Here is a 27576-nt window from a genome sequence, read left to right on the forward strand (position 1 = left end):
TCTTTAAGGCAGAATTCAGAGCATAGCCACCGGGAAGTTCGTTCATTTCCCATTTATCCGTCTGGAATAGTGCGCCACACATTACAAAACATCCCCTTTCCATACAGAGTCATGAACTGCCCTCCTTCCTCCGCCAAGAATTCCACACAGCCAATGAAGAACACAATACCATTACGCCGTCAGGATTTACGAGACTTTCATTCCGTCTCTTTAAACGTAGACGTGCCGCTACCTGAGGATATTCAAACTATTTATTAAGACTTGGGGAAAAAAGAAGTTTGCATGTAGATGCCCAGCCTTTGAAAAAAAAAAGGTGAGGAAACACTCTTATCCAACAAGAATGTTACAGAAATGTTTCCTTTTTTATCTGCTTGGAGAGAATTAAAACTTGAAGCCGGTGATGTTATGTTTCATGCTCACGAGGCAGAATAGTTCGCCTGTCAGAACTTTAATATTTGCTCTCAGTTGAACAAACATTCGTTTCTTATTAATAGTCCGTTCAATCAAATGGAATTTTAATTCGTTCATCTTAGAATGTGAGATTTTCACTCGTTCTTTCTAGTATAATTTTTCAATGAGTCAGTTAACGCTTTTTAACAAATCGATTTCTTTACGAATCGGACCGAACGGTTCTCGAGTCAATAAGTCTGTTTATGAACTGTCAAACGATGTTTCTGTCAGATATGTCCGATTTCGTAAAAATAATCAAGAAAATTTGAAGCGAATTACGTGCATGGCGTAAAAACCAGTGTTTTTTTTCTTTTAAGTGGTTAATGAAAGCAACTGTTCTAAAGAAAACGTATAAAACTTCCCATAAGCGGATCATTTATACGCGCTCCATTTACGCTATTTTAAAGTGATAGTTCACCAAAAATATTAAAGTTGTCATTTTTTTACTCAGCCTTCAGTTGTTACAACCCTCTATGGCTGATTTTAATCAGTGGAACACAAACGGAGAGATTTAGACAAATGTTAGAGACTGATTTGGTCCCCTCAACAAAATATAAAAAGCTATTTAGTGGGACTTAACATGCATCAGTGCACAATTTTTATAATCCTGCTGTATCTGAAGTCTTGCGTTCCTTTCATAGTCACATGGTTTACCAGTTCATAGAAATGTAAATACCCGCATCATCTTTAATCCTCAGAGAAAGAAACTTTATCTGGGATATGCTGAAGAAAATGAAGAGCTGAATGGACTCATTACTTGATCAGTCACGTGTTAACCACTTGAAAAAATGACCTCTGCATTGAAGTCAGTACTGTAATTGTGTCTCTGCTTTATCCACCAACGCAAATGTCAGTTCACCCTCTAAACTCATACAAAGAAAGTCATACAAGTCCCCAAACTGCCCACATTCAGAAAGCTTAAATAAGAGATCCTCCCATTTGTATGAAGACTCACTGTTTTTCGCAGTGCTGAGCCATCGAATCAAGGATGTGAAAATCCAAATTTAACAAAAATATATAATATTAAATGCATGGCGTATGATTCTGTCAGATTTGAATAAATTTAGCATTACATCACTTACTCACCAATGGGTCCTCTACAGTGAATGGGTGCCGTCAGAATAAAAGGTGATTTAAAAAAAATCACAGTAATAAGGATTTATTTATTACAAACACAGCTTTTCACTTCATAAGATGTCAATTGATGGACTGGAGTGGTGTAGATTACTTGTGGATTGTTGTGATGTTTTTATCAGCTGTTTGGACTCTCATTCTGACGGCACCCATTCATTGGTGAACAAGTGATGTAATGATAAATTTCTCCAGATCTGTTGAAAGGAGGAAACAAACTCATCTACATCTGGGATGGCCTGTGGATGAGAATTTTCATAAAATTAGGTGAACTATTCCTTTAAGTGACCATCTGGCTCAAACGAGCTTTACATGTGGATTGCGTCATCTTGGCTAGGTTTTCTCTCTTTTTTTCCCTAGTATTTCCAAGTTTCTTGAGGCTGAAGGGTGAGATCACACCTAAAAACACTCATTGCTTGGAAATGTAGAGTCTTGTGTCCATCAATTGTTGAGTTCCAGTGCTACAGGGTGAAATTTTAGTTCTAGTCTTGTGAATCTGAAGCGATATCTTTCATGCTCACACACTTGGATCTCGACCCCTACAGTGTGCAGCAGAGTATGTAATCGTCCCTTGTGGAAGGAGGATGTGGAAAGATGTTGAGTCAACAAAGAGAAGTTTCCCAGCCTCAGATTGCTCATGGTTCCGTGCCTCCGAAAAGAGCGTAGATACATCTGAGATCCAACCGAAGAGAATTGGTCATGTTCCTGACCTCTAGTTCTGCTTGTTGCATGGCAACTACGTAAACACACATAAGCACATGCCGAGTCTCATATTTGGATTCTTTTTAGGGTTGTTTGGTTATTAATTTCAGAATAACTTTATTAAGCTGTTGTGTTTATGTGGTTATTTGGGGTCCACTCAGCGACGCAAAATACATTGACTTTTCTTTCCAAGTATGTTCCATGTCTACCAGCCTTCATGTGCTTTGAAGGACTCTCTGCAATGAGCTTTTCTTCATGAGTTGTTTTCTGGTTTCATACTTGCAACTATTTGAGATGGTCCTCACTGCAGAAGGGGGTGTGATTGGATCTAGATCCAACTCCTCCCACCTTACATATACCTAAACCTACCCATTTCCACCCCCTGATCCCTAAACCCACCCATCCCCACCCCTAAACCTACCCATCCCCACCCCTAAACCTACCCATCTCCACCCCCTAGATGTAGATCCAACCCCGCCCCCTGGATCTTTGTTCTGCAGTGAGGGGCTACTGAACTATTTGCCTATTTGTTTGCCCACACCACAAGAGGGCAGACTTTATCAGATTTAGTTATCACCCCATTTCTATAGGTTTCACTGGAAATACTGTGTGCGCACACCCTAATTCAGACAGATTTGGTCTTTATTATTAAATCTAATCTAAATCTAAGTAATTATGATATGAGAGCAAATCAAGAACCAAAAAATATTTTGGTAATATAATCATTTAAATGTAATTAATTTTCATGACATTTGTCAACAAAATTCACTATTATTTATTTATTTATTTTTACAGAATTCACTTTTTTTATTTACCTTGCAAGTTCTTCCTTATTTTACTGATAATTGATAACATCCATATATTGTACTATAGATATTATAAAGTTTAATGATAGCTACACAGTGTATCATGTTTGTACAACAGTGTTTAAGCGTTTATTTTTTTGCAAAAAAAGTTTTTTTTTAGTTTGGTGATGTTGACATGGCAAAACGAGGCAATTCATCTTAGAGCTGACAATATTCATAGTGTACAATGCCAGGTATATTAGAAATCTAGAATAAGAAACAAGCTAGAGCAGAGGTAAAATGTAAAGGATAAGACTTTGTGTGTGTGGAGTTGTTAAATGGTTGTGGATGAAGTGTGTCTTTGGCTGCTTTTTGAATATTGAGACATTCTGTTGCTTTGACAAACCAACAAACCAACCTAATCCATCTCAGAGCAACATCAGTTCAGAAATTTTCAGTGCTAGCACTCAGCGGCAATGTGAGATCTGCAAATTTAGGCAAAAATGTGTCAGGTATGTGTGAGGGGAACCTTCAGCTGAAGCTTTTTCCTGTAGCTTTACTTGTTTTGTGTACTATAATGACTTTTAAAGGTACTTGAAGGTATAAAAAAGGTTATGTAGGTTTATTCATTTGTATCCTGCTAATGTTCAGTTAAGCTTCTGAAATATCACTGTAGCTTTTGATGTGAAGATCTTATCAAGAATTTGCATAAAGGAAACAAAGTTGTTGGTCCATCAACTGTTTGATTACTAGCATTAGTAAATGATGACTACATTTTCATTTTGGAGAGGTGAACTATCCGTTTAAATTTCAGTCTGCTCCTCACACAAAGCTTTCATATGGCTTTAGAATCCAATGCATAAGTCATATAGACTATGTTTATGATACTCTTATTGTACTTTTTTGAGCTTGACAGGCCCAGTCCCCATCCACTTCTATTGTGTGGAAAAGAGCAGCAAGAACATTCTTCAAAATATCTTTTATGTTCCTCAGCAGAAATAAAGTCAAAGAGGATTGGAATGACGTGAGAGCGAATAAATGCTAACAATTTCAATTAAATAACAAGCCTATCACCACAAGTTGTGCTGTTCTTACCCTTATTTGCACTCAGTCTTTCCACATAAAAGCCTTTTTAGAACATATTATCACATCGTTTTTACCTTGATATGGTCTAAAAAAAGATCAGCTAATCAGATTTGACCCACATATGAGATTGAACCTTAATTAGCCTGTCTCAAGAGTTCCCAGCAACATTTTTTTAGTTTGTCTATAAGAAAGAGTTGTTAACAGAGCTGAACTTTGTTCACATGTCAGTGCTTGTTCAGAAAAAACATGATCACTTAGATCATCAATGCAGGGCCATTCACAACACGATGAGATAAACCTGTCGGGATGGATGCCTGATGCGTATCCCTCCCTTGTGTGTGTGTGTGTGTGTGTGTGTGTTTAGAGGTCATGTGCTACTGTAACTACTGTAGGAGTGTGTGTGTGTGTGCTGAGATGGGAGGGGCATACATCGTAGAAACAAGCAGTGTTTCAGCATTTCTGACACACTTTGCAACGTCACTGCTGAAGCACCAGGCTGTATGACTCCAACTGTGGGACAGGAGCCAGAATGAACCGACTACACCTGCTAGGACCATCTTGAAAATATACCTGAAGTTACGCGTACACGCTCTAAACAGACACACATCATGGGGGGATCCCAAAGCAAGAAGGGCAATGGGACAAACTCCATGAAACAGCAGAGCATTAGCATGTAAGTTTGACTTAACTTCATACGATAGATGTCATGCTATTTTGATATGCTGTAAGGACCTAACGTCTATGACATCTATTATTATGCATAATCATGTATATGTGCAGTAAAACTGTGTTAATATTGTACCTGTTCATACTAGAGACATGTCAGTGTTATTGTGTCATATGGGTTGTGTTTGCTAACACTTCCCGGTGTGTGGTGTGACTGCAAAGGTGTGGTAATCATGCCAGTGAAGTTTCTCATGGATTCAAATCAAGTTTGGGAACTGAAAGGGTTAAAAGGTATCTTTTCTATGGTGGTTTAGCATAAAACAGAGTCAGGCTTCAATCACAGACTTTTTAGAAATGTTTAGATGAATCGTCTTTATGTAATGCAACGCTTTGCTAAAATCAAACCCCAGTTCTTGTGTAAATAACCCCACGCCTTTTAGGTACACTGACAAGTTTCAGGCCTTTGCAGTCTAGCCTATTTGAACATCTTTTATTTAGCGAGGCATTACTGTAAATGCGATAATATGGCATGACAGAGTGCTTTTGGAAAGTATATATTTAGTGGTATCATGCTCACCGAATTTGTTTATATCTTAAAGAGCATCCATAAACCTTATAACTGATTGCATCACCATCTGTAGTGGGTTGTAAAGGTGTACAAATGACACGTCAGCTAGTCTTGAGGGTTAAATTAGGTCCTTAGCTCATACTGAACGTCAATTTCCTTACATTGGTAAGCTCGAGTTGACGTGTGCCATAATTTGAGTATCTTATTTTCATATTCAAATGTACCGATGGTCCATAACCTCTTCAGGTTCAAGTTGTAGCGCACTAAACTGCATAATGTGTAGCATTCGTGGGAAATTCTCCTTAGTTCATTGAGTTTGTGTTTAATAAATTGCATTTGAATCAGAAAATCTGACACATGACGCATCTGATTAGGTCCAATTTGCGGGAAATTTTATGGCAGATCATGACTGAAAGTTTTTTCACTTGTCAGGTTTCGTTCTGTGCAGTGCTGCTTGTACAAACACAGCCCCTAAAAATAGCTCTTCCATGCTGGTAGCACTTCTTAGAAGGACACTTCAATCAATGTTTCCATTTTCCCAGAGCGCAGGTCAAAAATGTCAGTCGTTGTTTATAACTGGGTTATTTTGAAGCTTAAGTTTTAGAAAGACAGAATTGGCTGTTCAAACAAATGAGGAGGTCGTCTGATGAATGTTTGTTTCTGTTGTGAGAGGGCCGAGGGGTGGTGGAATTGCTTGGGGTTATGGGTCAGGGGGTCAGCGCTGAAATGATATTCTGCATTCATGCATGTGATTAAGGCTGTTCATCTATGGCTAATCGCATACTTTTGTTGAATTTCTCTTTTGTGATGTATTACGTCAAGTGTGCTAGAGCGTGATTACACATACAGTGGGAGTAATAGTGACATGCTTTAGAAAAACGTTTATGGAATTAAAAAGTACTAAATAAAGATGATTAAGCCTACCAATATATATAACCTACTGTTCAAAAGTTTGGGGTTAGTAAGGTGTTTAAATCTCTTATGCTCACCAAAGCTCCAATTATTTGTTTAAAAATACAGTAAAAACAATAATATTGTGACATATTATTGAAATTTTAAATAACAGTTTTCTGTTTGAATATATTTTAAATTGTCATTTATACCTGTGATATAAAGATGAATTTTCAGCATCATTACTCGAGGCTTCAGTGTCACATTATCCTTTAAAAATCATTCAGATATACCGATTTGCTGCTCAAGAGAAAACAGTTGTGCTGCACCATAAACTTTTAAACTCAGATACATACATGCATGCTATGATATTATATTATAATATTTAAAAGCATGACCCTTAAATAAAAATCTGCTTGCATGTTCCTCCATTTGACCAGCAGATGAGGCCAGTGTGCTGTATTTTCAGCAGCTCAAAATATTTTCATAAATGATTGGTTCAAAACATTTTGGTTAGATACTTTAACTTTTAAATAAGTAAATAATTATGCCTAGTTTAGCTTTTTTTGTGTAATTTCTATGCTCCTAGCTATATGTCTTAAAATGTAAGAATAATTATTGTTATTATTATTTTAAAATACACACACACACACACACACAATTCCCTAAACGATAGCTGCTTTTCCACTGTCAGGCAAGTGTGAGCCAGTGCTTTCAACAGGCCGGGCAGGGCTAATAGGCTTGGACTTGTAGCACTGGGCCCAAAATCTTGATTAAAATTTGACCTAATTTTGGGTTATTTTCAAAATGGAAGTGATTGAAAACCAATGTGTGGTAAGACATATTTTGTCCCATTTTTCAAGAATCATTTTTGCTAAACTTACATACATTCATTCAAGTTTGAAGTTGATAGTTGATATATGATTGAAGATTGATATAGTTCCCCTTTAAATGCACTCATTGTAGTTTTAGAAGTGGTTCAGTTTTTCTCCACAAGATGGCTCTGTGACTTTAGACTAACTCCTCATGAGGGAAGAGGTTGGTTTTAACTGCTATGCAGTGTTTATAATTCTTTTATCTAGCAAACTCACTCCAAAATTATATAGAATATTTAAGTCTATTAAAATTTAAGAACTTTGTAATATTTTTCAACTTTGCATCTACTTTGAATATTAGCACCCAACAGTTTAGCTAAATCATTTCAACAATTCAAATTGTTCAAAAAAATATTGCTAACTTTTCTCTTATGCTCGTTTATATCGTAGTAAACTGATAATGTTTGATCACAATCTAAGCAAAATCTCCAACCATTAATCTCCTGTATTAAACCAGGAATAAACATTGAACTGGACTCGTGTTGAGATGCACCCTTACTCTGAAGGGAGTGTTTTTTCTCATGCGAGTTTGTTTTTGGACAGCTGTTCTCCCTGTCTTGTGACTCCAGTAAAAATAACAATGATTATTGCTCGGCTACAAATAGACTGGATCTCTATATGGCTTTATATAGATTAAGTAACACATAAAGCCTATCAGTATCAGAGAGATGACTATTTATTGGCCATCATGTTCCAGTCTTTTCTGGAAATGTGAAGTGTTGTTTAGCTGACTGTGCTATTTTTGGCTCCAGTTAGCACACAATGAAGTGCAGCCATGTGAAGATGTGGTGTTCTGGAGGCATGAGCTCCGTTCTGACACAAATGACCACAATACTACTATTTCACACATCAGTGAGGGTTTGTTATATAAGATGGCTCTGCTCCCTTATACATGTGCTTTTGCTTCAGTCTAGTTATGGCTGCCTGTTATTATCACATTTCTCTTTTACAGATCTAATAATTCCTTCAAGGCTAAATAACTAGGCGGGAATTGCTTCTTGAAGGCATTCTTCCATATATGATGCTTTTTTCAAATGTTCTCGAAACATAGCCTATTTCAAATCCAGCATCTTTTATGTTGTGTTTTCATTTTGTGATGATCCAAAAAAGACAACTAAGAGAATGTAGTCTTGTAGTATGTAGTAGGAGTCTCCCTAGTAGCAGATGTCATCATTCATACTCAACCAATATTGGATGCTGAGAGCTTATGAGATATCGTGCTGAGCCTGGCACTGAACACAGGAATATGATGCTCTGACGGTTGTCGGAGAGTGTCATTGTTATGATGTGTTAAGCTGGCCTGACATCACAAGTTCATAGGCCGTAGCAGTTGTGTCCAGGAAATAAAGTAGCCTGAACAAAAAATAGCAAGTGTTGATTGGTCAAATTCCCCTTAAAAGTAATTACATATCATATCACATAGTTTAAAAGAAAGCCTTTTTGGGTCGCTTTTGATATCCGTATCATAGATAGAGGGGAAGTCGTGGCCTAATGGTTAGAGAGTCAGACTTGTAATCCGAAGGTTGTGGGTTCGAGTCTCCGGCCGGCAGGAATTGTAGGTGGGGGGAGTGAATGTCCAGCGCTCTCTCCACCCTCAATACCACGACTGAGGTGCCCTTGAGCAAGGCACCGAACCCCCAACTGCTCCCCGAGCGCCGCAGCATAAATGGCTGCCCACTGCTCCGGGTGTATGCACACACACTGCTGTGTGTGTGCACGTTGGATGGGTTAAATGCAGAGCACAAATTCCGAGTATGGGTCACCATACTTGGCTGAATGTCACTTCACTTCACATATAGATAGTTCAACAAAGCAACACTTTAAAGGATGTGTTTGAATCTTGGCTCAGTTCCTTTCAAATATGTTATCAAAATTTCAAAATGGTACTTTTGGTGGAAGTGGCTTTCAAAAAGCAGAGCTTCTCTAGACAAACAAATATACAACTCACTATACCTTCATTCTCTAAATTAGTGCTGAGTGCCAAGTTACACCCAGAACCCAGAACAAACTGACTGAAATTCTTCACATTTTACACTTTCTCCTTTGTGACAAACAGGGGAGTTTTGTCTTTCTTTAAGTCCCAATCGTGGTGGTTCAGTCACTGGCTGTTGGATGGATCTAAACACAGAGTTTCAATGGCTTCAATCTGTTCAATTCTCCAAATGTGGAATCTGTAATTAGAAGCACACATGCAACCTCCCTTAAGACTTTTCCCTTGAACCAAAATTATCTGAGAAACCATCACATTTAGGGCTGTTTTGGTTGCTCAGCGTCTGGTAATGGGAAATGTTCTCAGACGTGTGCCCAGTGTCATTGTTTTGGGGAAAGAGAGCAACGTTTCTTTTTGAGAAGCACTCTCTTTAGTGGCCTGTTTTGTCTTTTATGTTGTGTTTTCTTTTATTCCAGCTTCTGTTGTGTCTCTTGCCAAGTTTTCCACGTGTGTTTGAAATGTGAGACCTCCTCGTGCAGCCCTCCTCAACTTGCATAATGGAATCTTAGCCTCATATCCTGAGCATGTGGTATTAAAACCTCACAAAACGCTCCATAACGTATATGGGTGGTCTTTTATAAGGAAAAATCTCCATCTAATTCCTAATTTCTTCACCAAAACATCATACACACAAATTTAAATAGCATGGCTCTAAGAAAACCCAAGCCTTGAAAGATGTTAATTTTACAATTAGCATTAGCAAGCAGTTATGCTAATATTATACAGGCACATTTAACTGTCTCACAGAAGGAATTCTGCCTGAAATATCTGCAGACCTCTGATGTGGAATGACCCATCTTCTCCATGGAGATGAGTTATATAAATTACCCCGGGACATATGCTTTACATGGTCTAACAGAGGTTTCATAACGATTTGAGTTCAGTGTCTTTGCACTCACACCAACATTGCTCAGGACATTTTGTCAAAGCTCAGACATGCTATGGACTTGAGAACTGTTGCTCTGGTTGTGTGGGTAGACTTTGTGATGGCAACGACCAGCAACACAGCCTTGCTGGGGTTGTATTTTTAGACTGTTGACAGTGATCAAAGGATGTGGTTATGGTGCAGAATTGAGATACTTGGTGCAGTATCCATCAACTATATCCTTAAGCACTGCATGATCCTGATTAAGATTATGCAATGTGCACACCGAAAGTACATAGGTCATGTTATAAGTGTTTTATTTTTCAAGGCAAGCTCATGACTTATTTTTGTACAGATACTGTAGAGGTCTTGTGGTCGTTTTGCCCATTGGAAAAGGATGTTGGTTTGAGTACAAATTAGCCATGGGAACACTGACATCCCCGGGCTATCTGCTGAGGCATTCCAAACAGGTAACAATGTGAAAGGACAAGTGAGAGAACAGGTTTTCCTGGTTGTGAGCTGGAGCTCAAGGCTAGAGATGGTTAATGGAAAAAAAAACAGAGGAGGAGCTCAGCCCTGCATTCCACAGTCTCCCTACTGAAACCACGGAGCCCCCCTCTCCCTTCTCTTCAGCCTCGGTTTGTGTTCCCTTCTTCTGCTTTTCATGAGAGAGGCAGTTCTGCTAGGGAAGGAAGCTACCATTCCTACACCACGGGGGATGCCGAATCAGCTGGACCAGAGATACAGGCACTCTCTTTTCTCCTCCCCCCATTAGTTTCTTCTCAATAGACTGATCCCGAAAAGGAGGGGTGGACGGGGGAGTTATCTGGCAACCAGCTGATATTTGCTGTGGTATTCTGCGAGGGAAAGAAGGAGACTACAAACTCTTCGTTACTCAGCTGTACCGAGATAGAGGAAGCTGCGAGAGAACATCAACAGTCGCGTGAGAGGAAGGAAGCAGCTAGACTTTTGAGAAGAAAACATGAAGCTCGACTTCAAGACCACGTGAAGCGTTGCCTGCCACTGAGAAAAACATCTGCAAGACAGGAGGAGAGAAAAAGAAGCAAGGGGAGACTGACTCACTTGTTTGTATTCGCCCACAAGGTGTTCCTGTAGACGCTTGGCGAGTCACCAGCAAGAGGTCGAAGATGTCTTGGCTGTCACCAGTGCAGTGGGCCAAATGGACCTGGTCGGCCGTTAGAGGAGGAGGGGAGGAAGAAGGTGAGACTGATTTGGGGATGGACGACGAAGCCCTCACGGAAGAGATGAGAGAGGCTATGCCAAGAGATCAAGAGGACGACGAAAGGTCTCATGGCTGCAGGCAAGTTTAGAATCTTGTGAACTCCATAGCGTGAACAAGGAAATGAGGATGTGAAGTTGGGGTTTCAGGTTGCTTTTGAGAAAGGAAGTGTTGGATATCTGTTTTTTATGATGCTCTTTACTTATTTTTTTAAATCAAGTCCTTACCTTGAAAGATCAAGTAGTAGAGGCCAACCTTAGAAAAACTACCTCCAGAGCCACCTGTTTGAGTCAGATGATGGTGTTAACTGTTCTGAATGTTGTGCAGACAGCCATGGCTTAGCAGTCAGCCACATGGATCAAAGCAGTCAGAGATCAGAGGCTCTGATTGTCGATGTCTGTTGGTGCTCTAGTCACAGTTGGGGAAAGTGGCGTGTACACGTTTGTTCATCTATATGTGTGTTCTTGGTGTGTTTGTGGGTGTTTTCATCTTCATTGGGGGATTTCCTTAGGAAATGTGCATGGCTCACGGTCTAGCTTTTGGTCTAATGTGTCCCTGTGCTCAGATAAAGATCAGAATTCAACCGTTCTCCTCTCCCAACCCCCCTATTGTGACACGGCTAATTTCCTTGCCTATAGATAACACTGTCTTTCCCAGCACTGTTTTCTTTTGTTAAAAAGAAGACACTTATTTTTCTATTACTCAGCTTCATTATTAGTTAATGCTATGAATAGCATTAATAGTGCTATTGCTTATAGTTAGGGTTGAAGATTTGAAGAAATGCTTGTCCCCCACACCTTTGTGCAAAAGACATGCTTTTTGAGGAGAGATGTTAAGCTTAACCCTAATCTTATTTTTATAGACTTGAATGCAAAAATTTATCTCTGTTTTTGTTTATGTAATAATAGTTCATATGTGTCATCTAGGCAAAAAGTTTTTGCTTTGTTTTCCCTAAGCCGTGTTGTTGACATCCTGTCTATGTACTGTTGTTGAGCTGTCTGCTAACATTCCTTTCCTGGAAGAATCCTTTCTTTTCTAACGCCTCACAGCCTGAGAGACCACCACAAATTAATCACACAGACCTGAACAATGGCCCAAAAGAGTGGCAGGATCATGAAAGTTGTAAATATACTTGGAAAAACACATTAAGCCAATCACACATTCTGTAGAGAGCTACTCATTTCTATGGAAGCTAAGTGTGAGTCAGTACAAGCAGCGTGAGCTGTGCAGGCAGGGATTTTATGACAAACACAGTGATTTAGTAGAGGGGTTCGAGTTGGGTTTGGGCTCTCCCAGTTAGAAATAAGTGGTTGTTGATATTGATATTTTTGCAAAACTTGTTCTAATAACACTTTATAGCAGAAGTTCCTCTATGTTCTTGTCTGTTGTGTTTGTTTGCTGGACTAGTAATGATTACTTCCCTAACAGTATTATGGGGCTGCAGGTGGCCTAGTGCAACAAGACTGGGCAGTTCTCCCAGACATGGGGACTGATTTTGCACACTCTCACACACACAATTCTTCCCTTTCAGCTCAGGCTCATGACTATTATGCTCTGTTGTGAGTGTAAAAAAGGATAGTTTACCTAAAAATGTAAATGTTGTCTACATGTCTATAAAAGAAGAAATTTTAGGGAACTGTAGTGGTTGCCTTTTTCCATTCAGTTACAATGAATGGGTCCTAAATTGAAATTTAAGTAATTATTCCCTTAACTTAAAAAGCACATGGGTCATCTGGTCTGCTTTTGTGACACTTGTATATCCTTTCTGAAACTGAAGCCTAATTGCATAATGCTTCTTTTGTTTTCCATGGAAGAAATAAGGTCATATGGGTTGGAACAACATGAGGAGGAGTAAGTAATTTTCCAGGAGAATTTTTGGGTAAACTATTCCTTTAATCTAGAAAGCTCTTCAGTGTTACCTCACACACACCATCAAAGCAGACCTGATAAACCACAATATGCATGAAGTATTGGCATCAAAGCTGGGATACATTGTTATTATTTAATGAGGACATGATGTGCTCAATTCAGTTTTGTTTCACCCAAGGCTAAACCTTTAAGCCACATGCGCAAAATGTTTTATTAAATATTGATGTCATTTGATGATCTGATGAGTTTGTATATTTTATACTGATCACCTCTGATCCAAGATCAGCATTATCCTTCTGATTTAAATCAAGCTGTGCCAAATAACCATGGCAGTGTCCTGTTGTCGAAGTACTAACCACAGAGTTCTCTTCATTTTCCATCAGTTCGGACTCAGAGGGCCAATTTGAGACACCTGAAGCTGAGACGCCTGTCCATCAGCTATATAAAGACCCACCAGCACTGGATCAACCAATCACAGAGAGCACAGGTAAAATAAGACCTCCTATACCACATGCTAACTAAGAGCCATAGATACAGACAGTAGATGCCACAGAGCACCCATCGTTGCATGTGCTTCTATTCTTCTCATGCAATTTGATGTTGCCATGGCAACAAGAAGAAAGTATGTCTCTATGTGATTATGTGTGCACATGTATATGTGTCATCTTTTAGTGTCACTTGTAAGCAATATATTGTAGGTAGCATTTCTTGTAATTTCTTAGTAGTATTGGGAAGATAGGCATAGTGGAGCAGGCACATTATAAATTATACTTTATCTAATAAATCAGCTTGGCTCATGAATATTAATTAGATAGCAATGTTAGTGCACCTGATTTGCTGGAAGGCAGGTAAATGGGCAAAGATTTATTTTGTTTGATTTATCATTTCATTTAAACCATCTATCAAAACAAAGAAAGTTCTCCGTTATGATTGAGTGCAAACATTACAAACATTTTTTAGCACTGGTTTGACTGAATCATTAAAATTAATGTTTTAAAAGAACAATTGCAAATGCAAATTGGATACCATTAATATAAGGCCTTACTAGGCGCGTTTCCATTACCCTTCAAATTGCATAAATTAAAATTGTGAATTGAAAATACACCTAATGGAAATGCGTCAGTTTCGCAAAAACTCCCCCATATATTGCAAAAAAGTTTTTACGCTCACATGAGGTGGTTTTTCGGGCAATTTGAAAAAGGAATATTTCGCAAAACTGCAATGGAAACGTTTTTATTTTTTTCGCATTTACAGGTCAAATGGCGTATGTAAAAAGTCATATGATCACTCTTCAATGTACTATAACCTCCAATAAACACTTCATACGTTGCATCTCTCGAGTATAAGGGTCTTTCCCTGCCATTAATGCTTAGACAATTTACACTGCACACGTCTGCGATGCAGTGTGGCTCTGATATGGCCACTGAAGCTGACCGCGGCCACTCTAGTCAATGCTTGTTTATACCAACCATGCCACACGTTTCTGAAGCGGCGGCTCTCCTTGCCACTTCTCTAAAGATATATGCATATGCCTCCTTTGAATAAATATAGCCAAAATCCGTTGCCATAACTTATCGCGAGATGCAAAAGGTTACGTTTTAGTTGCATAACATTGGTTAATAAAAACACCGTCATTTCGCAATACGTTTTTATCGACATTTATAAAATATGACCAAAGTTCAAATTTATTGTACAAAGGTCTTATACAATAAATTTGATGATTTTGACAAGCACATAGATTGACATTCCAGTTCCTTATCCAGAACAGTTTCTTTTACTTAAAAGCTTGCATTGTTTTCTTAAAATGTTCCTCTCTGCCATCAGACACGTGTCCAAATTCAGGGGAGTGTACCATATTACTAACTCAAAACAGCTGCACTTCCCCAGACTTTTTGGAGGAATTTATCTGCCCATTAAAATCTCATAAATGCTCTAAAATTTGACTTGTCACTACCGTTAAGTGAATGCATGAAAACACATGCATCTTGTTATTGTTTTTCATCTAAAATCTTATTTTAGTCTCTGGGAGAAGCTCTAAAGAGTGGTTTTATAGGTGAGGATGAAAAGTTTATGTGTCTGCGCTGCAAAGACTCAAAGGCATCAATGCATTTTGACCTCAGCCTGATTTTAACCAGTGCAGACAGTATTAGTTATGTTTTTGTAATTGAGTGGAGGAGGTTTTGAGGTTGGAAAATAGGGGTTTGGGTAAAGAGAGGCCCCTGACCCAGTGTGGGAAAAGTGCACAGCTTGGAATTCAGGAGTTTGGAATTGAACAAAAGCGCCTGCTCCTCTCAGAGCACGTTTATCAATGGACAAGGTCAAAGGCTCACAGCAAAGAACATGTGATTTAGTTATTTGCTCTAAATGCCACACACAGACACACATTTGCACTCACTGAAACTGAGCTATAGGCTTGCTAACTTATTCACAATTATTTTTTTCTTGTGGTTCCCTTCCTAACCCTAATCTCTGGAAGCTTGATTGTTATACCTCACAGCAATAAATGCTTTAAAAAATTGTAGCTTTTTCAGTGAGTTTTGTGAGAATGTTTTCCTCAGCTTGCTTTAGGCGAATAGAGGAAGCTTTTCCAAGCCTACGTGTCATGGTTTGGATTGCTTAAGCAGACAGACAGTAAAAGTCTGGCTCCAGCAGAGCACAATCCAGTTTCCACCACATCCTCATCCTCACAGCTGTACAGATATGCGCCAGTGCTGTGCCTTCTGGAACACACATTTTCATGGCTAGCAGTGCTTTAGCCAGAATTTGTGGTTATGTAAACACAAGCCTTATTGTGTTGTCTCCACCCCAGGCACTAAATCCTGCAGCACCTTCAATGTAAAGTCAGTTATAAACTCTTGCTGACATCCGTTGCAACTTGACGTCAGAGTGTATTACTAAAAAATTAACACTCATTATTTACTGTATAATTGCCCTTTCTACTCTAGAACAAGCTTGGTCATGTACAGTCTCATTTTTATGGATGTTGTTTGCTGTATCTTTAAGACGGAACTGACTAATATGTTGTGACCGCATTATGCATTTTCCTGGGATGAGTGTTCTTATTACTTTAGTGATGTTATATAATCAAAATCGCTCTGAAATGTTTCTCAACAGGGTGGAGATGAAGCATTTGTGTTTTGAATTTATTAGCTCATGCTGTCCATACCAAGGTTTTACTGTTTTGATGAAATAAACATTGTTGAGGCCTCACACTCCCACCACAAAGAGAAAGCTCAAGTCACAGCCACTAGCGCTGGTTCACATTGTGCCTGATGATTTTCTTTCACTGGCATTGTATGTTCAAATGGCAACTGTTGCTTTCGTAGCCTGAATTTTAGCAATCTTTCATTTATAATAATAATTAGTTACATTTATATAGCGCTTTTCTAGGCACTCAAAGTGCTTTACATACAAGGGGGGTGGGGGGTATGTAAAGTCTCCTCATCCACCACCAGTGTGCAGAATCCAGCTGGATGATGCGACGGCAGCCATAACATCCACCAGCTTACTGGTGGAGAGGAGACAGAGTGATGAACTCAATCAGTGTATGGGGATGACTAGGAGGCCATGATGGTCAGAGGCCAATGGGCAAATTTGAACAGGATGCCGGGGTACACCCCTACTCACTTTCGAAGGACATCCTGGGATTTTTTAATGACCACAGAGAGTCAGGACCTCGGTTTAACATCTTATCCGAAGGACGGTGCTTTTTACAGTATAGTGTCCCCGTCACTATCCTGGGGCGTTAGGACCCACACAGACTGCAGGGTGAGCATCCCCTGCTGGCTTCACTAACACCTCTTCCAGCAGCAACCTAGTTTTCTCAGGAGGTCTCCCATCCAGGTACTGACCAGGCTCAACCCTGCTTAGCTTCAGTGGGCAACCGGTCTTGGGCTACAGGGTGATATGCCTGCATTTAGCAGACGAAAATGAGTACAATCTTTCAACATTTCAGTTACCAACCCAATATGAATGAATTACAAGGCCCTAAATTGACAGATAGTAAATGAAACCTGTAGAGCTTCCTGTTCTTAAAAGAGGACATCAAATGTATAGGGACATGGCTTATATCTGTCAAAAGGTTTATCCATTGCAGAAATTAGCTTACAGTATGAGTTTTAAGGAGGAGCTTTGACCTCTGGAAGTGATGACAAGAGCAGTCACACTTTAAAAGTGCTGATCAGAGTGTTTTTACATCCTCGATGACAAGGGCTGTCTGCCATCTCATTTAACACTGAAGGACAGTGTATTACCAGATGTGTACAAAAAGACACAAAGAGGAAGAGAATGCTAGAACTTGGCAAAATTAGAAGGAAGACTGGGTGTGGGCATTGGAGAGGACTTATGGAATGTCTGTGAGTGAAATATTATCATTACAATGTTGAAGGCTGAAGTTGTTTTAATTTCATACACGTAATGCTAGTTCCCTAAAATGATGGTTGGTCAAGTTCCTATTTTTGGACGTCCAGTAGAAACCATTGTGTTACAGTTAAAACATTTGGTTACTACCTAAAAGTTGTAATTGATTGTGATTTTCACGTTATGTTACCTTAGAACAGTGCTAATAACTTTTTACAGGTCAATCCCCTGGAGAAATCTTTGGTTAAGTGCCTTACTAAAGAGTACAATAGTTAAGACTCATGGCTTAGTCCTTGTGGAGATCAAACCTGCAACCTTCCGGTTCCCACACCTGAGCCTTAACCACTACAGAATATATGCTTCAAACAAACTCATATGCATTTCGTGTTGGAGCACTAACTGAATTCACAAATTCAACTGTGAGAAAGGTCTCCTCATCACTGGACATGTTCTTTCTTGCATGTAAATATTTTGAACAGATAACAGCTAGTATTTCTTAAAGCTGTCTCAATCGGAGGTCAGAGCGAAGTCATACATCTCATTTATAAATAGACTGTCTCTTCCTGTCTCTTAGCAACAGGCTATTGCATCAAAACTCAGTGATGACTGCCAGCAGGACTGTTTGTCAATGGAAAGTGTTTCAAAATGGCTACTTTAAGTGTACTGACATAATTTCACATGTAGATGTCCAGTGTTTCAATCTAGAGCATCTAGAATTGCTACAGTTGTTCTTTGTTTCATGGCAGAAAATGTTAGTACTATTTCCAGTACATCTTAAATGGGCTAGCCCACATTTATGTTTGATTGTTGCTTGAAGTTCTGCTATTTTGTTTCTTTATGCCAGTTGGAGACAGGGAAGAGAAGACTATTGTTCAGGTCTTAGCATCCTGAGCGAAGCATTTCCTGCCTTTTCAGTCGTAAGGAAGTCTGTTCTTCAAATGTCCTCCATAGGCTGAACAATAGAGCATACTGTATGTGCTCTAAGAACAAATGAAAGGAAAAGTAAAAACACCCTGAAATAACAAGAAAAATTGTATTTGATGAATATACTGCAATATTCTGTAACATACTATTGCATACATGTATTGCAATAGGATAATTCTATACATCTTGTAGATCATAGACAAATAATTGCCTCTTCTACTCTTGACAGGTTTCCCAGAAGTAAATCAGTTGACCTCCATCACAACCAAAACCCAGAACCTGACCCTGGACGAGAGCTTTCCTGAGGATGCACCTGCCCCGGTGGTGTGGCAGAGCAGTGTGGACCCAAGCCCAACCCTGAAACTCAGGAACCAGCCTTCCTCTGCTGACATGGATGTGGACCAACCCGGAACAACAGATGAGACCAACACATGCAATGGTCACATTGAAGAGCCAACCTCCAAATCACAGACCAAGTCCCTCAAGCCTAGACCTCCTTCCCTCAAAGTAAAGGCCCCACTGAATGGTGTAGATCCCAACGAGGTGGATGACGATCCTCCAATACTTCCAAAGGGGAGCTACAACTTTGACCCTGATCAGTTTAAAGATGCCATAAATCCATTCGCGACTGTAGGGTCCAAATTGCAGAACTCTCCGCCTGCCAATGCCAGCATTCCTAAATCAGAGTTGACGGACGAAATGCCTGCTCAGCCAGTAATGTTGGAGTTTGGACTTGATGATGCCGAAGCAAAGAGACCTCCACCCAAGAAGTCTGGAAAGAAGACAAGCAGCAAGCTGACTACTCCAAAGATACAGAGACCAAAAGCTGCAGAAACAGCAGCTCCACCACCGGAGACGTCATCAGAACAAGACCAACCGCCATCTGAGGACGTTGCTCGCATAAACGTTGATGATATTCCCATTCCTAAAAAATCCTACAACTTTGACCCAAGTCAATGGGATGATCCCAACTTTAATCCTTTTGGTGAAAACAGTAAACTTAATAACTCGCCAACACTTACTAAAGGATCATATAATTTTGACCCTGGTAACTTTGATGACTCTATTGATCCTTTTAAGCCTTCAAAGACCTTAGGTGGAAGTGACATGATTAAGCCAACGACAGAGAAGCTTACAGATAAACACAAATCAGAGGGAACTGTGGAGCAGCGGAAGAAAGGAGGACAGTCTCCAAAGAAAAACAAAGACAGGATCATCACGTGAGTGGCAGATAATGCTAGACAGGGAGACAAAAAGTATGTTGTGTGTTGCATCTGTGGCTTTCTTTTGCTTCTCTATCTAGATGTCATGCATAAAATAAGCAAAAAGAAGCGATTTTCACCTACTAAACACTATCAGTCACACCTTTTGTGTTGTTTACTGTTGGTATGCTACCCTTTCTTTTCAGTATCTCAGTTGTTGTCTAATCATGCATCTTTCATGTGGCACAATCATTTTTCATATGTAGTTTACAGTCATAAAGTTTACGGTAGTCTTGTTTACACTGTCCCAGTGTATACAATTCCCACTTTCCGCTAAACTATGGCATCCCCTCTACAAACTAACTCCTATTTGTTTGTGAAATTCAGGAAGCTTAAAATCACTCCTACATGTTTTCTTCATGCTTCAATCTTGCCCTCTAATGTCTTACGGCACGTCCCCTCTCCACATCCCTTCCTCTCTGTGTGTACTTCCTCCCTCCCCTGTCCCTTCCTCTGTCAAACTGTCCTCAGGACCACAGAGCAAGTGCGGTTTCTCTGTTTTCTATTGTAAGTATCCTCTCCTGCCCTCCTTTCCTGTATTTTGGCGGTTATCTCTTCTGTCCCATTGCATGTCATGAGCTCTGTGGAAGACTGAACTGCCCTCTGGATCCAAATCATGTAAAGAATCAGTCCTCTAAACAAACTAGGGCAGAAGGTCTACTTATTTATAGTACTGTATTCTAACTGTCTGGCAGACAGAATTGATTTACTCCATGGGCATTTTGTAGTGATTTTCACATCTGACTCTCTCATGGTGGCCAATATACAGATGGTCTCTTTACTAAACAGTGTTTTAAAGCACACATCAGTCTTTGGATTGTAGTATTCTCAGTGTTTATTCTTATTCTTGTATTCTGTATTTGTAGAATACAATGACTATTGTTATTTCTGAGTTTTTCAATAAATGCCAATACCTAGAAAACAGACTATTTCGCCAAGGTAATTCTGCATAGCTTGTATAGATTACATAGAATATAAGGCAATTTAAATGTTTTGAGGCTAATACAACAATGGTCTTGTTTTGGACACCTGTTAGCGTGGATGCAGCATCTCGTTAAAAGCTAAAGTTTTTTGTTACCGATACCATTGTATAACTATTATTTATAACTACCATATTTGCAGACATATTTAAAACCCATTATTTATTTTTATTGCAAACTAAAAAAAAATATGATATTAATAAATAATGGGTTTATCGAGATCTGTATTGAGTATTATTTGGTAATGTGATCCCAACACGGTGACTACGGTGACAATACGGTTATCTGATATTAGTGTACATAATTATATTTTTATCTGATATTAGTGCATATAATTTTTTGGTAATGAAAAACAAAATATGTGCACTTTCAATGATACATACAGAAACAGAAAATACATATGCTGAAATATTTTTTTTCTTTATATGTTTTTAAAAGTTTTCTTGAAAATGGTTCAAAAATAAAATGTGCATTGACAATATATTCTAAACGAGAACAAAACATAACCTAATGTCCAATCAGCCACACCGATATATCTGTCTCTCTGATACTATCGGTATTACTGCTATCAATACAATAAAAGTTGTTTCAATGATTATTGGTTGCATATTCTGATTCTGTCAATATTCTTTTCTCCAGGAACTCATGTAAAGTAAAGAAGTATGAGAATCAGTCCTTAGTCCTGGATGTCTGCAATCAGGTATCATTTCTACGTTGTCCAATTGCAAATTGTATGCATCTTGTTCTGTGTGGGCATTTGTTGGTATGTACATGACTGTGAAAGCATAACATAAGTATATATTATAAACAAAGCCACTAGATTTGCTGTATTGTCGTGGACTTTGTGATTACTGCAGTGACTCAGCAAACATCCTCCTCCTTGTTCCCTCACTCCTTCCCTCGTTCTTGTCTCTCTCTCTCTCTCTCTCTCCCTCCCAGTATCCCTCTCTGAACAAACCCTCCTCTTCAAATACAGTATCTCTATATTATTGCCCCCTCTGAACTAGGACACTAGTGTGCATCATTGTTGTGTGTGTGTCCGTGTGTATGTGCACAACACAAACTGAAACAGAATACAGTTCCCAAAGCAGGTCACCACATCCGCCTGTTCTTTTGTCCCAGAGAATCTAAGACTCTATGAGAAGAACAGAGTCTGAGGGGCTATGACAAATTTTTTAGAGTATGCAAATATTTGGCTTGTTCACTGCTGAGCTGCAGTGTTATTTTGTACGCAGAAAGAAAAAAAATCTGTTTAACATCAGTGCAAAATCTGTGAAGTATAAACATTATAAATCAAGTCTATAACATTATCTACAGGAGAAAAACGAGCAGGAAGATCCAGCGTCAAAACTGCCCCACCGCGTCCATCACGCCACAGATGAGGAGAAGTTAGCCTCCACTGTCATGGGCCAGAAGGACGGGCCGGACGAGTTTTCAGACTGCACCAAAACAACCACATCTACCAAGACTGCAGACGGTGAGGGGGAAGTTGTGGGGTTGTTACTGCTCTGTCTACTCTATTGTAGCAGTGCTTATTCTCAGATAATAAATCAATAATCATTAGAGACTGGGGCAATATGTCCCTAATGAGGTTTAACAAGCACTGCTCTGTTAGATCGGACAGTTTGGGGGCATTGTGCAGACACTGAACTCTTATGAATGGGAAACAGACTTACTTGTTCTGCTTGCTTCTCTCTCTCCTTCAGGAAAAAAAGCACAGCCCTGATTTACTGGCATATTCATTTGACCAGTAAGCAAAAACAGTTGCTGTTATGCCCATTACATTTTAAATAGGATCTTTTGAGCTACCAGAGAGCAATTAGGTTAGGCAAGATTGTGTTCTTTGTCACATGTAGTTGATGAATTTGATGAGCAGTTATTATGTGTCACGGATGTTAAATAAAGAGGTCCTGATTACCTTGTTTAAAGACGACGTGAAATCAAAAACACATATTATTCTAAAGAAAAAAGATGTTTGTTTTAATAGTCTTTTCTAAAAATGTAAAGTTACCAGCTTCATAAACTAGTACTTTTTATATTTTGCTGCTGATGTCGTGTAGGCTGCGCGAGAGGGAAGCAAATAATATTAACCAATAAGATCATTGCATAGCCTTCACACGATCCAATCAAATCACAGTGGATACAATGAAGTCCCGCCCTTCGTGGGATGCCGCTGAATATTGTTTTTAGAAATACATGATTTGATTTTACAAACGATACATTCGTTGCGAATGCCGTTTTGTGTTGTCTGTAGATGCCTAAATGAGGACTTTTAATACCTGCATAAAGACATAAATATGTTTTTGTTGTAATTTATTTTCTTCAGACGTGTAATTATGTGTATATAAATGCAGAAGAACTGAACGCAGCATAGCGTGTTTGATCTGAATTCAAGTGTCCATTACTAGAGCCTGTGCTGCCCTCTATTGGCTACTTTATGAATTAGTTTTATATCATGTTATTTTTTAAGCCACAGAGAGATTGTCATAAACTGTTTAAATACTTTATACAGTTTAATCTTTTCAGAAATCTTTATCCACTTATGAAAACTATGTATAAAATCATAGGAAATGGTTCAAGCCAGTAATAATCTGCCTTTCTTTTCAATCAGATCTGCCAGTGGGCATAACAGACCAGTTTGATGAGAAGGACCTTTCCTCTCCTGTAAGTTCTGATTTGTTATTGTCTATTAGTTATGGCGTATGATATTCAAGCCATTCCTATATAGACCTCCAACACATGAATTCCTATCAGAGGTGCCTTTTATCTGCCTGACAGGGATTCATAATTATAAACCTATTAAGAAGATTATGATGTCCACATGCCTTAATCGGCCCAAGGGCAAGCTAATAATTGGGTCAGAGGAAAGAGTGTAGCCATTGTTTCGTCTTATTGAAAAATGTGGTATTATATGTTACCATATAGAACTGTTATTATTGTTAAGAACATAAAGAATGAAAAAGCGTCTTTCAAAATGAAATGCTTTGTAAATCTTTTCTCTGATTGTGTTTATTCTGCAGAGTGAGAGTCAGTCTCTGAGCTCTTCAGACAGTGAGACCATAGTGAAGATGAGTCCAGGGCTGGACTCAATTCCTCTCAGTGAGATAGATAAAGCAGCGGTGCTCACACTGATCAGAGAAGAGGTAACACCAACATCTGCCCTGTGTCCAAACTGTTTTGAGAATGCAGTCCCATTACAATGTATAGTACATATAAACACATATTAAACCATTAAATAACAAATAAATATAATCAAAATTACAATAAATGTTTAATTTTTTTTTACCATTTTATATAAATTTTATATTTATTCTTAAATTAAATTTACATTTTTAAATGTTTTTTTTATATATAAAATTTAAATGTAGTTGTAAATTAAATTAAAAAGCGTGTCAGCTTGTAATGGACTGTTTATAAAATTGCATTTTGTTTTGTACCTGTAGATAATTGCCAAAGAGATCGAAGCCAATGAGTGGAAGAAGAAATATGAAGATAGTAGACTGGAGGTTATTGAAATGAGGTTAGAACCCTTCCTAGAATGCACCGGGAATGGTTTTATGCACACACAAGTTTAATGCCTGCACAGTACAGTCCCAACAATGAAACATTCTAACATTAGTTACTGATTTTACCATAGGAAAATAGTGGATGAGTATGAGAAGACGGTAGCTCAAATGATAGGTGAGTGATCTACCTCTCAGAGCTGTTTTAATAAAATTCTGAATATAAATTTTAAGTTTAAATGTTTTATGTCTGGCTTTTTTTCCCAATACAGAAGATGAGCAGCGAAAGAACATAGGATCTCAGGAAAGCGTCCACCAGATAACTACGGAGAGAGATCAGGCCCTGGCTGACCTCAACTCAGTGGAGCGCTCGCTTTCCGACCTGTTCAGACGCTATGAAAACATGAAGACCGTTCTTGAGGGCTTTAAGAAGGTAAGATATCCTCTTTAATGTCTGAAATGCTGACTATATAAATGATTCCTCAGGACATGCACAGAAGTTTCTGCTGGTCTCTTGTCAGAATGAGGAAGTGCTAAAAAAGTGTGCTCAGGACTACCTCACACGCGTGAGGCAGGAGGAACAGCGTTATCAGACCCTCAAAATCCACGCAGAGGAGAAACTTGACAAGTAAGAGCGATATACAGCAGTTCTAATTGTAACCTAATGTAATAATATAACGTATTTTACTCTTATTGACTAATCTCTGACCTGCATATGTTTTTCTAGAGCGAATGAGGAAATAGCTCAAGTGCGATCTAAGGCCAACTCAGAGAGCGTGGCGCTGAACGCCAGCCTGAGAAAAGAGCAGATGAAGGCAGAGTCCCTGGAGCGGGCGCTCGAACAGAAGGTAAACTCTCATACATTCAATGCAATTCAAGATTTTTTGCCCAAGAAAACATTATTTAAAATCCGCATTATTATTCCAGAATCAAGAGATTGAAGAGCTTACTAAGATTTGTGATGAGCTCATTGCAAAATTGGGCACCACGGACTAAGAAGAAGGAGAATCTGCTTATATTGCCCTGTGTGACCCAAACCCACCCTGACCAAGAACGCCTCTGGATCTTTTTTTTCCCCTTTTTGGAAAGGAGTCACTTTTCCATGGGTCTGGCTCAGGCACTGGAAGAAACAAGATATGTGCTGAAGAATCAAATAAAAGTCCCAAATGTTTTTACAGATTCACAAAATGCTGATGTTGGACTTGCGCCTATATTTGGTGGTATCAGGTTTCTTGAAGTGGGTGGGAAAAACCACCCACATATCTGATTCTGATCTGATTTCTGCTGGCTGTTATGGCAGCTGTGTGTATGAGCGTTTGGGAGAGCCTCTGGGTGTGTGTTCAGGTGTAAAGAAACAGACATGGGATGAGGGTCATTGGCCTTGTTCGTAGTTTACATGATCGCACTGCTGCTATTTGAGGGAGCAAATCATATTATTTACAACTTTTTAGTTACATTACTTGCCTTGCAAAGTACTGTAACCTGTGTAATTATTTGGTTATATATATTAGAGGTTCTGATATAAATTTAAGGAATGTTCTGAGTTCAGTACAAGGTGACAGCATTGGTGGTTTAAAGTTGATTACCATGAAAATGTGGTTGTAAAAAAAACCCCACAAATATCAGGGTTACAGAACTTGTAGCAGAGGTACCATTTACACAGTGGAAGTGAACGTGAATTTACACATTACAATATTCACTATTTAAACAGTATAGCCACAAGATGTACACAATATGCATGATTTTAGTGTGAAGAATTGTTTGCTAACCTTTTTTGTGTAAAGTTAAATAAAATTACTAAATACAATACTACTTTGTTGCCATTAAAACGTTAAGCCTTAAACACTAAAATGAATTAATATAAGTGCTTTTATAAAATTAGAAGCTGCATATTTCTTTTAAATCCAATTCAATTTCATTGTAAGGGCCTCACCATTGCCTCAATGTTTGCTTTTTTCTAAAGAAAAGAAGCGATGAGTCAAAAAGACGTTTTTTGGTAGTCAACATTCTGCCACAAATGCTGTCGAGTTTAACTCGTACTGAACCTGGAATATTATTTCACTCAGTAGCTTTTAGCATATTCAAAGCTGTTGTTGAAGAGAGTTCGTAGACGGTTGTAGTTCCATCCATTGTTTTCTTACTCTCTGTGTGTTTAGGTGCCAAATGATCCTAATTTATCATATTAAGTGAGCTCTGGTGTTACTAGATGTTCTGATGGGTGACTTATTTCTAGCCATGAGATCATAATCATCCAATCAAATGCTTGCTTGCAAAATGTTACAGCACAAAAGCAAACCTAACTGAAAGCACTTAAACTTTCTTTTATTATTGAATTACTTTGTTTTCAAAGTCTGCATGAAGTACAGAGTTTATCACAAATTTACACTCCGTTTAACTGTGCTGCGTCGAACGGACCGAATCATTTGCAAAACATTCAGTGAAGTCATTTCAAGAATTGACAATCTTTTGACATGCTAAAGAATGTGCCTAACGCTGAAGTGATGCTTTCTATTGGCTGTTGCTTCTTTTTTACCCACAATTCCTTTGTGCTATCTTATGCAATATTTCAGCTCAGAATAACCAACTGCCAAATGAAGCCGCTATCCATGTGCCAAACATAAACGGGTCGTGTGGAGAAGTCAAGCATGTAAATTGTCATGTAGTTGTTTCAAGAGCGTGTTGGTATCTTTACAGTACTCACTGACCTGTGTATATTTTTATGACAAGATGTTCTTTTATTGTGTTATTAATGTTTGTAAAGAGGAAGAGAAAGTGAGAGTTTCACAGAAATCCCATTGACTAATATATATTTTGTGCATAAATGCATTCCCTGAATAAAATTAAAAAAATCGCTTGACACTGGTTTTGAATTTCATATAAATATTGCTTAACAACACTTTACAGTAAGATTCCGCTTGTTAATATTAGTCAACTATATGAACTGACAATAAAAGAGTTCTAAAGCATTTATTAATTCAAGTTAATATTAATTTGAATAATTGCTATGTATTAAAATTAAAAGTTGTTTCTCTTAATATTATTTAATGGACCTGAGATGAACATGAACTAAAAATGTATTATTTTTAGTGTTGTCATCCAAAATAAATGTTTGTTTTTACATAATATATGTGTGTGTACTGTGTATATTTATATATATACATAATGTATATATTTTATGTTCACATACATGTATATATTTAAGATATATATATATATGTGTGTGTGTGATTTATATTATACATAAATATATATTATATATATTTCTTAAATATATCATGCATGTGCATTTGTACATATACACATATACATGTACATATACACAGTACATATATGTTATGTATAGACCAACTTTTTTGATGCGATTAATCACGATTAATCGATTTGACAGCACTAGTATTTTTATTAACTACATTAACAAAGATGAATACAT

The 27576-nt window shown here is 38.4% G+C and overlaps 1 protein-coding gene across 3 annotated transcripts; it reads left to right on the forward strand.

Annotated features, from left to right (window-relative positions):
* The first annotated feature begins 44 nt into the window (after positions 1-44).
* LOC306866180 (transforming acidic coiled-coil-containing protein 1-like) lies at positions 45-27272 on the forward strand. Of its 3 annotated transcripts, none has more exons than XM_079411261.1 (13): positions 45-313; positions 13502-13605; positions 18631-19621; positions 21283-21343; positions 21961-22120; positions 23255-23307; positions 23664-23786; positions 24087-24163; positions 24281-24324; positions 24419-24579; positions 24668-24774; positions 24874-24994; positions 25074-27272. In XM_079411261.1, the coding sequence occupies exons 3-13, from the start codon at positions 18792-18794 to the stop codon at positions 25140-25142; spliced, it is 1806 nt and encodes a 601-aa protein (XP_079267387.1). In that variant the 5' UTR covers positions 45-313; positions 13502-13605; positions 18631-18791; the 3' UTR covers positions 25143-27272. The 3 variants fall into 3 exon arrangements, with proteins under 3 accessions (XP_079267387.1, XP_079267386.1, XP_079267385.1); XM_079411260.1 differs by lacking the exon at positions 45-313 and adding an exon at positions 4580-4827; XM_079411259.1 differs by lacking the exon at positions 45-313 and adding an exon at positions 10641-11330.
* Positions 27273-27576: the final 304 nt, after the last annotated feature.

Source organism: Barbus barbus (assembly GCF_936440315.1).
Source record: "Barbus barbus genome assembly, chromosome: 47".
Lineage (NCBI taxonomy): Eukaryota > Metazoa > Chordata > Actinopteri > Cypriniformes > Cyprinidae > Barbus > Barbus barbus.